General features: G+C 50.2%; 2 protein-coding genes across 6 annotated transcripts in view; both read left to right on the top strand.

The window, feature by feature from the left end:
• Positions 1–1,152, top strand: part of LOC115559922 (paralemmin-1) — a 19,169-nt gene extending 18,017 nt beyond the window's left edge. For all 4 annotated transcript variants that reach the window (XM_030379119.1, XM_030379127.1, XM_030379144.1 and 1 more), the window contains 2 exons: positions 1–209; positions 344–1,152. The exon at positions 1–209 is cut by the window's left edge and continues 841 nt beyond it. In XM_030379119.1, coding sequence (XP_030234979.1) covers positions 1–58 — 58 coding nt within the window. In that variant the 3' untranslated portion in view covers positions 59–209; positions 344–1,152. The remainder of the gene's footprint in view (positions 210–343) is intronic.
• A 106-nt stretch (positions 1,153–1,258) lies between these two features.
• Positions 1,259–6,884, top strand: LOC115559901 (uncharacterized). 2 transcript variants are annotated; one of them, XM_030379083.1, is made up of 5 exons: positions 1,259–1,347; positions 2,608–4,229; positions 4,263–5,129; positions 5,492–5,577; positions 6,470–6,884. In XM_030379083.1, the coding sequence occupies exons 2-5, from the start codon at positions 2,741–2,743 to the stop codon at positions 6,557–6,559; spliced, it is 2,532 nt and encodes an 843-aa protein (XP_030234943.1). In that variant the 5' UTR covers positions 1,259–1,347; positions 2,608–2,740; the 3' UTR covers positions 6,560–6,884. The 2 variants fall into 2 exon arrangements, with proteins under 2 accessions (XP_030234943.1, XP_030234933.1); XM_030379073.1 differs by having other exon boundaries at positions 2,608–5,129.
• Positions 6,885–12,500: the final 5,616 nt, after the last annotated feature.

Genomic DNA, 12,500 nt, shown 5'->3' with positions numbered 1-12,500 from the left:
CAAGGAGACAGAGGAGTCCTCCAAACCCAAGGCCTGTCAATGCTGCTCTGTCATGTAGCAGGGAGGGGGAGGAGAGAAGGAGAGGGAGAAATAAAGAAAGGAAACGAGAAAGTACCGCAAACCACTTCTGCCTCCTGTTGGACAAAACTGAGAACTACAACGAGGGAGAGGGAGAGGGAGAGGGGGAGAGAGGGAGAAAGGGAGAGAGGAAGAGAGGGAGAGATTGAGAGAGAGAGAGAGAGAGAGAGAGAGAGAGAGAGAGAGAGAGAGAGAGAGAGAGAGAGAGAGAGAGAGAGAGAGAGAGAGAGAGAGAGAGAGAGAGAGAGAGAGAGAGAGAGAGAGAGAGAGAGAATTTGCCACAGATCATAGCATGTTATATGCTGTTTTATTTAACCTGATTAATCTAAGAAATAACAAACAAACATTGCCATGGCTGCCTCTTACATTATATTTGACAATACATGATAATTTCATGACATTCATTTCATTCAAATAAACATAACATTAACATTGTGTTCAGGTTAGTATTACACAACATGATTATAATTGATCATTTAGTTCATTCTGCAGATGCAGATCGAACATATTGTGTACGAAATAGGTACAACGCCTTGCAGTGACCACAGACGACATCATACTAAGATAAGAGAAAAGTTCGCTGGATAACAATTGTGTTTTGGTTTGTTCATCCAAGTGGAAAGCGGTGGACTACTACAACCACTACTCTATCCGCGTGGCCGAGAACAGAGCACTTGTTTTGAGGAACGGTGACTGAATTACCGCTGAAGCGTATTTAATGTAAACCATGCTCGCCCCCTGCTGGAAGACAAGGAGAACTACAATGACCGGGGCTCGCATACAGGCTTGAGCCAAGAAATCACGCATCACTCACATGGCTTAAGAGCCCAAAGGAAGAATTGTATTCGTTACGGTACAAATCGACTGTGTATCCTACGTTATATCCAAAGGATACAAAGCATTTAATTGAATAAAATATCTTCATATCCCACTTTTAACATTACAATATTGAAATGTTACTCATGTTTCTTTGGGGTTATTTTTTAACCAGTTTTTGACCACTTGACTGTAGCTGCTGGAGAATTGTGATCAACTGGACAACTGGAATGTATCATTAAATAATGTTGTTTGAAAGGGTTGTTGTTTCCTTATTTTTGTTGATGACCGCTGGAATCTGTCGACTCGTATCCTGATCCTCAGGTCAGCTGACAGAAAGCAGGTGTGCGAGTCCTGCAGGTGTTAATCAGGTTCATAAGCCCCAAGGCTCATATCGGTGTCTCTGAGGTGAGTACAGGGGGGTCACCGTCCAACACGCCAGCTCTCAAACAGGTTGGTGCTTTCATACTAGGGTTCTCTCTCTCTCTCTCTCTCTCTCTCTCTCTCTCTCTCTCTCTCTCTCTCTCTCTCTCTCTCTCTCTCTCGCCTGTTCCTTTGAAATTGGGGGTACTTTGTTCAGTAAAATGTAGATGTTAAGTCTATGTTTTCTTTAGACCTATAAACACCCATCCCACAAGAACAGCAATCTTTACTTACATCCTAGTAATTGAAAAACAACCTACTCATTCACTCAAAACAAATATAAATGACAATGAAGGAAAGTCTAATGCAAAATGTTTGCTTTAAAAATCCCCAAGCAAAGTAGATCCGTATTGTACTTAACTACAGCATAAGCGTTGAAACCGTTACCACCAGTGCATGTGAATAGAGTGTGTATCAATGTCCCTGTAAGTAGAGATCCAGAGTGTGTTAACAGTAATGCTGCGGCATCATTCCCTCCCTAGCCGAGAGAGTGGAATTACACAGCTAAGCTCATTACCTTGTATTAATATCTCCTGTCCCAATGTGGCGCTGCGGTTGGTAATCCCACACCCTGCCTGAATCCATGAATGCAGGTGTGAAGAGTGAAGACATATGAATCTGTATGAATATAGATGGAGGCTACATGACTCCCAGCATCACTTCTTATTCAAACCAGCAAGATCAGGATCTTGGTCTGGTTTTAATGCCACACCAATCTATTGTTGATAATAGCCCGGCAACAGGCCAGCGAGGGCAAGATGCCCTCACCCCCTGCCTGAATGACCGAACATGCGCTGCAAGTGGCTTTGGAAAAAGGCGTCGGCTAAAGTTGACACACTAAAGAAATTGTCGGGTGTAATTCTGTGCGTCCTCCGAAGGGAGCTGGATGGTATGATGTGATTTCACAGGCATCCATGTCGTTTATAGACCTCATTAGCAGCATGGTCGTCTGTAGCGCTGCGTCGGCACAGCGACAGCAGGAAGCTGATTAGCGGAGGGGTCGTCCTAGTGAGCCGAACGGATCGCAGCAGGAGGGGACATCCCCCTGCTTAGTAAACAAGTGAGAGAAAATCTATTAAAAAATAAACATAGACAGGTGAACTCACACCCACAGGCAAATAGGACGGAGCGTGGAGCCATGTGCTGGAATAATACAAAGATGTTGAAATAACTACTCGACTGAATTTATGTAGCACCTCATGAAAGCTCTTTCATTACCAGTGACATGCCTTTAAAAAGCGCTCCATATTAAAGAAACTTTTTTGCTGTTTTGTAATGGTTTGTAAAAAGGTCAGGCTCAACAGAAGGCACACAGGTTGCATTCAACTAAAGCGACAAGTGACGGTAACTTTCGTGGTCTCCTCGTGATCAGTGCGGTCCGGGAGACTGAACCCAGTACCAGTGCTTCATCTGTGCCGTTACCATGGCAATGGAGGCAGATTCTCTGAGCTCCCCCGGGAGCCCGGTGTCCCGGGATGACCCGGGCCTGTGGATGACGCTGGACCTCCACCCTGACCCTCGACCCCCCCGTCCGACCTCCGCCCAGACACATGGATCGGACCTGGGGGCCGGTGCTGCCTCTGGCGTCGCCGGTGTAGAGGCTCAGGTCTACGTCTTCCTGCCTCCTCCACGACGGTGCACTGCACCACCACCACCACCAGGAGAAGCTACGCCACCGACTCACACCCCTGCCCATGATCCTTGCGTGAGCTGTCCCGCTGGAGGGACAGGTGAGGTCACGCAGGCTAAGGGAAATCCTGCCGGCTTAGGGAGGCGCCCTGCCGAGAGACAGACGGTGGCTGAGCACAGCGAGGTCACGGACGAGGAAACAGGCAGCGAGAGAGAGAGGAACCGGGACCCAGAAGATCAACAGCAGCCAGGGGATATGGAAACCGAAACCGCCTGTGAAGAGAAGGACGCCAATACGGCACAACACATTGAAAGCCTGATTATGGCGGGCGGAGTCGAAACCCTGGCGCAAACGAGCAGCGATGCATCAGAGCAACCGCGCAGTCCCGACACGTCGAAGGACCCTGAAGAGGGATCTGTGAGCCATTCTGGTCGGATGGGGGTAACTATCTCCACTGAGGAATACAAGGCCTCGACCTCCCCCCCTTCAGACCTGGAGGACGGTCGAGAGGTAGAGGAGTGCGGCACCCTGTTACCTTCAGGGCAGAACAAATCTCTTCCCCCGGAGATTACATCTCCGGGGGAAAGTGAGGACACCTCTTCTGTCTCTGCTGGCACAAACGCTCTCAGCCCAACAAATGGGGGACTTGACTGCCTTGCTTCAGATGTGACAGACCTAACAGACATTGAGTCCGCTCAGGAAGACAACCGTCACCCAGAAAACATCATGGAGGTACCAGATATTGTCGAACCGCTGGACAGTGACACGGTGAAGGAACAGTTGGGAGTCAGGAGGCAGAGTGACAACCTGCCATCCCTTTCCACCCACCTCGCTGTCGAGTCCTCCGCCGACCAACACACTGAGCTCCTGCTCCCCACGCCGGAACCTGGCCGTCGACAGAGTCAGAGCGACGGGAGCGAGGCCATCTCCTACGTGATCCAGCAGGGGGAACTGCTGCTTCAGCGGCTGCAGTACGTCCAGGACAGACAGGACACGCAGCCACCCACCACACCGCCCGCCGGGGTCTCAGCCAATCAGACGGCTGATGAAGGAGAGGAAGGGGAGCTGGAGAGCGGTGCAGCGTGGAGTGAGGGGGAGAGTTTGGGAGCGGGGGAGGAGGGCGGGGCTTATGAAGTCGAACTAAGGGTGGAGCACAGATCAACCCTGGTGGGAGAGGATGAAGAGTGTGGACGGACCGAGGGACAGGGAGAGATCGAAAGGACTGAAGAGGGTGTTATCAAAGAGGGGTTGGTAGCGATACCGGTGGATCCCACCCTAGCCCCCCGCCCTCACCTCGGGGTCCCACGGTTAGAGAACATCCCAAGCGATCATCAGAGTGACACCGGGGTCTCGGCGGACGTCTCCCCGACGCATGCGCAGGAGGCACCGACCCTCACCGAGACCCCCGTTGTGGAGATCAACCCCGATGTGCTGGAGATTCCCTTCAAGACCCCTATCCTCCTCAAAGAGCTGCAGGGCGGAGAAACCGGCACGGCCAGGTGCCTGACCCGGCAGCTCTCGGAGAAGAAGATGCAGAAGGAGATCAGCCAGGAGCGGCAGAGGGAGCTGGTGCTGGTCAACCAGGGCACCATCCCCGGGGAGTACCGCAAGGAGGGGACCCGGCAACTGAAGGAGACCAAGAAGCTCTTCGAGGGCCTCCTGCAGGGCTCCGCCGAGGGGGCGGTCAGGCTCAGTAAAACCACCTTCACAGACCCCGTCTACCCCTCGGTTCTGGAGCGCACCCGCAGCATGGAGATGCTGTCTCTGCGGGGCCAGCCGGTCTGCCGGACCCAGTCCCTCAGGGTACCCCGATCCGAGGCCACCAACGGGGGGTGGAGGAGGGAGAGGTGCCGGTCCCGGAGCCCTGTCGCAGGGCCCTACCACAGGCTCGAGCACAATCTGCGCCATCACAGGAGCATGGACTCTCTGAGCGTTGAGGCCCTGGCGTCCAAGCAGGGGAGCCGGAACACGGCTAAAAAGCTGCAGCCCTTTCTGGGGGCGAACCCGTTCGTCAAGCTGCGGCCTGCGCTGGCCCGCCAGCCGGAGGTCCAGAAGGACATCCAGGAGTCCAGGGAGCGAGAGGAGGAGCTGCGCAGACAGAGGTGTGCCCTGTACGGAGAGAGCATGGAGCCCCAGGAGGACGAGGACCCAGCAGCACCCACAGACAGCAGCACAGCAGCAGGTGAGCCCGCAGACGGCTAGGGTGGCCGCACGACACTACGTGCACACCAGAAGCAAGGGGTACACCATTCATACTGCAGGGTTTCCCACCGCACTTGACAGCTCAGGCGGCCGCCTAAGCAGCACACGCCTGCCGCCTTTCTTTTTGTTGAGAATATTACACAAATGTCTAAGATATTCTAAACTTCATTAATTCTCTGTGTACAGATCAGGCTGCAGGGCAACAGTCTGACGCCCCAGCTAGCATAGTGTAGGGGTTTGTATGTGTGTTTGTGTGTGAGTCATGGTCATATCATGGTTGCATAATGCTGGTATTATGGCTGTCTCAGTGCAATCTGTGTGGCCCTGTGTGCGTTCCCTCAGATCCCAGGCAGCAGTCCAAGGGGAAATTGGACCGGATTTGGCCGCCACCGCCCAGGGCAGGCGGGCCGAGCTCTGGCCAGACACAGGTGACATGTCGGCTCTTGTTACTGTAACCACGGCTACCCTCTGGTTTAACGTGTCTGTGTGTGCATGTGTGTACTTGCATTTGTGTGTGTGTGTGTTTGTGAGTGTATGAGTGCTTGTGTGTGTGTGTCTGTTTGCATCTGCATGTGTGTGTGTGTGTGTGTGTGTACCTGCGTGCATCCTTGTGTGCGTGCGTGTGTTTGTGTGTGTTGTTTCGAGCTCACAGGGAACAACTTGTCTCCTGCCTGGAACAAAGAGTTAAAGTAAATGACTTTGTGTTTGTTTTGAGCTTCAGGAGATAGCAGCTGGTATTTATGGGATCAAGGCAATGCGAAGTCAATTATAGCAATTAGACTGCGTTTACCCAACAACCACTGAGCCCCATCACTCTGCGCTCACATCTACAGTGTGTGGTAAACGCTCGGGGAAGGCTGTTTTGAATGTTTTGTAAGGTCATTCTGAAAGAATAATTATACACGTGATGTGACACTTTAATTGAAAAACTGGGGGGGGGGGGTTAAGTAAACACATCTCAAACACACACACACACACACAAACACACACCCACACACACGCGCGCTTGCACCCACACTCACACACATACGCACCCACACTGACACACACACGCACACACATTTTAATACTTTCATTTGGATCATAACTTACATGGGAAGATTACTGATCCGAACATGGAAGAAAGGGTTTACAGCTTTTAGTAAGGGCTGACCAAACATAGAAAGCTTTATGCCAAAAAAAAAAATCTGCATTATTTGTTATGGATAAACATTGCACCTTCATCTCCAGATTGATAGACTGCCTACACACACACACACACACAGCCACACAAACACACACCACGGCATCATCAGCTGGTCTCTGCTCTCATCTCCGTAGGGGCCCCGGGCTTCCAGACCGGGGGGTCATGTGACCGGGCTGTCCCAGCGCTGGGAAGCGGCCAGTCGCCCCAGTACAGACCAGTCGTAATCATTGACCAGATGACCTTTGACCTCTGAAAGGACCACGGCAACCTTGCTGCACCGACCGATGTGGACGACCTGATTTCTGAAACACATCAAACTCTGTTGTCATGACGATGCGTTCCGTAATGTCAACGGTGTTGTCATGGCGTTCCTGTTCCATTCCGTTCTCTTGAGTAGCTTTGTTCATCTTATTTTGCTCTCAACTGTGTTCTCTAGATCCCATTCAGACAGGCTTTGGATTAACTGTATACTCATAAAGTTTGTATAAATCCCTATTTTATAGCTCAAATTGACATGCAAGTAAAGAAATATCATGAGTACATCTGGAATCTTTTCTTCTCATTTCCTTGTTCAACGTTGGGTAAATCACATGGTCAGATCATGAGTCAGATCATGTTTGTACTCAAGCATGACAAAATGCATTTCTTTCAGATCCTAACCACCTCATCACCTCCCTGACCTGAGCCATCTCTCACCTTATTAACAAACATTTCCCACTCTCTCCCCGATTAAATCATCCTTAATCGCATGCATACATGATCTGACCCTCTCTGATGCATCATGGGGTTTATCAGACTGATCCTCCCGATCAGTTTATCAGTCGGTACCGTTGCTGGTCCTGGAGGGATGAGGGTCAATGCTCCGGAGAGGACGGCAGGCGTCTCCTCCGATTTCAATCAAAACAAAAGGATTATACATTCCACTCATCATGAAAGGATTGAATGGAAGTAACTTAAAAAAACAATGCATTCAAAGCCATGAACTCAGACATAAGCAACCACCCACTGGGTTTATCGGAGTGATTGGATAGTGGCGGCCGTATCTTTTAATACAGCTAGGGCTGTGTTAATCACGTTCGGTTTTTATTTTAACTCAGACTACACATAAAACAACCCATGAGTCAGGCTGATCTAGCAGCACCCAAACACAACAACCCTCCCGGCTCCCCTCGTACCGCGCACAGACCGCCCGTGGCGGGCGGCAGAGTTCACTGGCTATCGATGTGGGGTCTGAGCAGCGACGAGCGAGAGCTTAGCCAGGCTAAACACCATCTGTCCTGCCGCTCCCCTGTGCCAGCGGACTGTCTGCGCTCTAATCCGCCGCAAGCTGCCGAGACGCGGGGCCAAGGGCCCGTCTCGTCCAACACGCCCTGGCTCCGCGCCGCACACCCGACACCGGACCTCGGCGCGGCTCTCGCACCGGAAAGGCTTTCAGGACGGCTCAAACTGGACAGCCCAACGTTGTGAAACAAGGATGTTATAGTGGGACCTAGACGTTCACTCACACACACGAGCACGCACGCACGAACGCACACACACACACGCATAAGCACAAGCACACAGACACAAAAAACAAAAAAAAGCCAACACCCAACTACGCACGCACGCACACGCACACACATACAGGATGTGTTCCTGAGTTTGTCAATAAGTTGATCTCTTTATTCAGTGTGGTGTTAAGTGCCTGACCTGCTGTTTGTTGGATGCCTCTATGGTCTGTGGAAACAGTGCAAGAGCGACTGCTGAATTGCGGTACCTGTCATTAAGGAGCAGGCTCGCCTTGCTTTAGGTCATACTTGTCATCCACAGACAGCCGCGGTTTATATCACCACATTTTAGGATATTGCCAAGATCCTTGGAATCTTTACTTCAGTCGTTGATTCCACTGAACTAGAAGAATAAACATTTATTTCAGATGAATTGAATGATGAATTGTAGCAAAAAAATTATTCATGGACCACAGTTGCTCAGAACTATAATTGATTGTAGATAATTCTAAAAGGCTTCAATAAATTGCCGCTTTTGCTCTTGAAATAAAGTAATGATAATACGATACATATCCTATATTAGTTTACCAGATGTAGTTCAACTTAAAGCACAGCAGAGAGTGCTGCTGCCTACAAAACAAGCCGCCAGCCTGTGAAAACCTCTCCTTGGCCTGGAGGCTTTCGCTGAGTTTGTTTTGGTGGGGTATTACTGGTCTCTACAACTGCAACAAAATGGTCACAAACATGTATTCCTCCGATAAGCTTTTCAAACAAGAAAAATAAATACACAGATGAATAAATATAAACGCCTTTAAGTAGGCTATAATTATCTCCAATGTTTTTCTCGAACTCCTTACCTCACGTCTGTCATTGCTTTGCGTATTAACTTGGCTGATACTTGTGCCATGATGACACAACTGATTGGGTCTTATAGTGAACGGCAGCGCCCGGTAATCTCAGTAGGGTCACAGGCACAGCATTGACCTGTGCCGGGGGCTGTGTGGTTAAACTCAAGGATGTACTCACACCGCACCGATGCCTGCTGCGTGCAGGTTATGTCATCCGTCTACAAGCCGGAGCAGAGGACGCGTAATTCAGGTGGGAGGGAGGGAGGGGGGGATACATAATATGTATCTTACATAACGCGTGTCGCTGATGACTCACGCGTGGTTCTTCCATGGGCGTGTGAGACGATTCCCGGGCAGGTTTACCGCAGGGGGCCGAGGGTGGCTGTCCGTCCGGCCGCCCTCCCGGTGAACCTATTAGGGCTCCGCCCACCGCGTTCCTCACGTCCCGTCGGCGTGACGCAGGTGCTGACACGGACTTAATCATGATTGGGTTCTGATGTTGCAATAATGCGTTCGACCCGCAGGGACAGGAAATGAAGAGGAACAGACCTGGGACGGAAACACTATCCCTAGGCTGATGTCACAAGCACATCGTTCACGGATCACGTTGCTCAATAATACCCCCGGGATATGAGACCAGTTGCTCAGCCAGGGGGAGGATGCGGTTTGATTCATTCAGGGCTGTCGGTTTGTGTGTGTGTGTGTGTGTGTGTGTGTGTGTGTGTGTGTGTGTGTGTGTGTGTGTGTGTGTGTGTGTGTGTGTGTGTGTGTGTGCGTCTGTGCGTGTGTTTGTGCGTGTGTGAGTAATCATCATTTACCATGGTAAATAATGTAACAATGTTCTCTGGCTTCTTGGAAACACAAACTTTGCACAGAAACCTTTGGGCAGGGCCTATTCGGGTGGCCACCATTCAAACTCCCAGCTCAACACTGTTTGGCCTGCAGCAGGAGAGCACAGTAGCCACCTCTCAACAGGGGTGGGATAGCTTGCCTAGGGTTGTGTGACTCCAACATGACCGATTCGGGGTTTGAACCCCTATGGCTGTAGTCTATATGTAGGCATCACTGAGCAGCAGAATGCCCTCTGACCACTGCCTGCTTCTCAATGACATGTATGTCCCCGTCGATGTCAGGACTCCAGAGTCGCTCTTATTGTATGTTGTTCGTCCTGGCATTTAATGTATGCAATTATTGTATGTTGTACGTCCGGGCACGGAATGTACACAATTATTTTATCTTGTACCTCCTTGCACTTCATGTACGCAATTATTGAATGTCGTACGTCCTGGCACTTAATCTATGCAATTATTGCATGTTGTACGTCCGGGCACTTAATGTACGCAATTATTGTATGCTTACGTCCTTGCACTTAAGAATAGTGCTGAGCATCGCTTAGCATCTTATCCTAGCTATCTTTGTTGTGTACGGGAAATGGGTTAACAGCGATTCCTAGTGCTTACCACTTGGTTCTGTGAACATCCTTACTGTAAGGACAGCGATATATTGTTGTTTCTCTTTCTTCTGACAAATGTACATTATTGTCAGTCGCTTTGGATGAAAGCTTCTGCTAAATGCACCAAATGTAAATGTGTTTACTGAAAGTCCCTATGGCTAGAGCATGTCGCTTGATGACTGAATGGTAAACAGTGAACACAGGGTTAAAACCAAAGCAGGCTGAGGTCTGTACCTCGAATCCTCTCTCAGGGCGTCCCGGCCATCGTCTGGTGCCTCGTCACGTCGTCTGAATACCATCAGACCCTGAGATGATTGAGTGTGGGCAGCCAGCAGGAAACTAAGCGACGAGTTCGGAGAAGTAATTTACATTTAAATTCCAATCCAAATTGCTGTATTCAAATGGCGCGACGCCAGCCAAGGTGCTTAATAATCCCCGCAGCCCCTTCACTCAGTCAGTCCCCGTGGCGTCCCGAGGAGATGCCGACTGCCTTCGAGGGTTGCTGGTTCCAGGGCCGTGGCACCAAATCCTGGGCCCTGTATGCAAGAGGTACTGATGCCCCCCCCCCCCCCCCCCCCCCGAATTCCCCCTACCAGCCCCCTGCGCTGAATTGTTGACGGGGGTGGGGGTGGGAGACGTGGCCGTGTGCGACTCCTAACACTATGGGCTGGTGGATAATTTAAAAATAAATAAAAACCTTTTTTTTTTTTTTTTTTTTTTTTATTGCCATGGGCCCCCCCTCTGCCTTGGCCCCCCCCAGGACTGCCTCATTTTCCCCCGCAGTCCGTCGGCCCTGGCTGGTTCCATGCCGGGTCAGCTGTCAAGGGCCCCTTGAGCAATAAACCCGCCTAAACTGCTTCAGGTAATCTAATTTCACCGTAGCGTGTTCGACACCACCAGGGGTGTGTCCAGGTCCGAGTTGCAGTCGGTAAACTGATACAACTGCTCCATGAATACCGTTGACTTGAGCCCAGAACTAGATGACTTTGTGAGGACAATGGAGCTCACAAGCCACCAGGATTGCATGAATTCACCCATTGTGCTCAGCGAACCACGTCGCTCGCTCCGCCGCCCCGAGCCCCCCTACCCCTCGCTTGCCTCGCTTCCCCTCGGCTCTCGCCGCCCCGAGCCCCCCTACCACCTCGGTCCTGCCTGCATTGTCCCAAACACAGGGGGGGTCAATTGTTCAGCAGAGCGAAGCAGCACCAGCAGAGTCAACAATGATATAATGTAGTCATGATAGGATAACAACTGACTCTCTCTCTCCCTCTCTGCCCCCTCACTCTCTCCCTCTTTTTCTCTATCTCTCACTCTTCTTCCCTCTCTCTCCCCCCTTGCTGTCTCTCTCTCCCTTTCCCCATTCTCTCTCTCGGATTGTTGCATAAGGTGCATGGGGGGGAGGGGCGTGGTAGTTTTCTGAGAATCATGAGTGCCTTTTTTATAATATCCACAAAGTTGATGGTCTATGTCTGATTAGTTCTTTATCTACACAACGAGAGATCGCCGAAAAAAGGCGGGGCTAGGTTATCATCTATGTGATGTCATCATCATGTGCTCAGAGAGAGGTGCCTCGGAGCACTTGCTCATACTTTAACGTTCGTCGGCTGTCTCGACCTGGCAGTAGCAAGCTCGTCATGGAGGTGTGGATGCCAGCTGGGGTTAAGCTCGCCACACCACCACTCTATTTTAGGACAGGGGACTCGGTCCACGTTCTCTCAGTTCAGTGGATGAAGACGTGGGATAGGACACAGTAGTGGGAGTGGAGCTGAAGGGTAGAGCAGGTCTGTACGGGAGGCACGCTGCCCCTTGACAGCTACTAGAGAGAGACAGTCAGACAGACTGAGTGAGTCACCAGAGACAGAGTACATACTGTTCCCCATACATCGGGAACATGAAGGTATATCAGTAAACATGGGAGCAGGTCATGTCAACATGGGAGAGTGGCCGTCATTAATGAACTGTAAAGACTTCAGGCTTCATGTTTTTTTAAACAGAATAGGCTTATTCCTATCGATACGGCACTATACTGTATTAAGTACAGTACTATAATCTGAACTGTAGTGTAATGTACTAATACACTATCCTTTGATGCACTATACTGAACTTGACTTTTGGAGGACTATCCTATTCTCTCCTTATCTACTCTAATAATAATGCCTTATATATGATACATATAACTGCTTTTCATTAAATAAATCCCAAGGCGCTGTACAGGGCTAAAAATAGAACAGGCACATATAAATCACTCCTATAGCTGCTCTCTGGCCTGTTTTGCTTTAAAGGGGTCATATTATGCAATTTCTGAGGTTAACTATTTCATTTGGGGGTTCTGCTAGAAAAGGCTTGCATGCTTTAATGCTAAAAATAAACGTCCTTA

This window comes from Gadus morhua, chromosome 2, assembly GCF_902167405.1.
Source record: "Gadus morhua chromosome 2, gadMor3.0, whole genome shotgun sequence".
In the NCBI taxonomy this organism is placed as follows: Eukaryota; Metazoa; Chordata; class Actinopteri; order Gadiformes; family Gadidae; genus Gadus; species Gadus morhua.
Note: the sequence above shows the minus strand (reverse complement) of the source record. Positions and strands in the feature narration are given on the sequence as shown.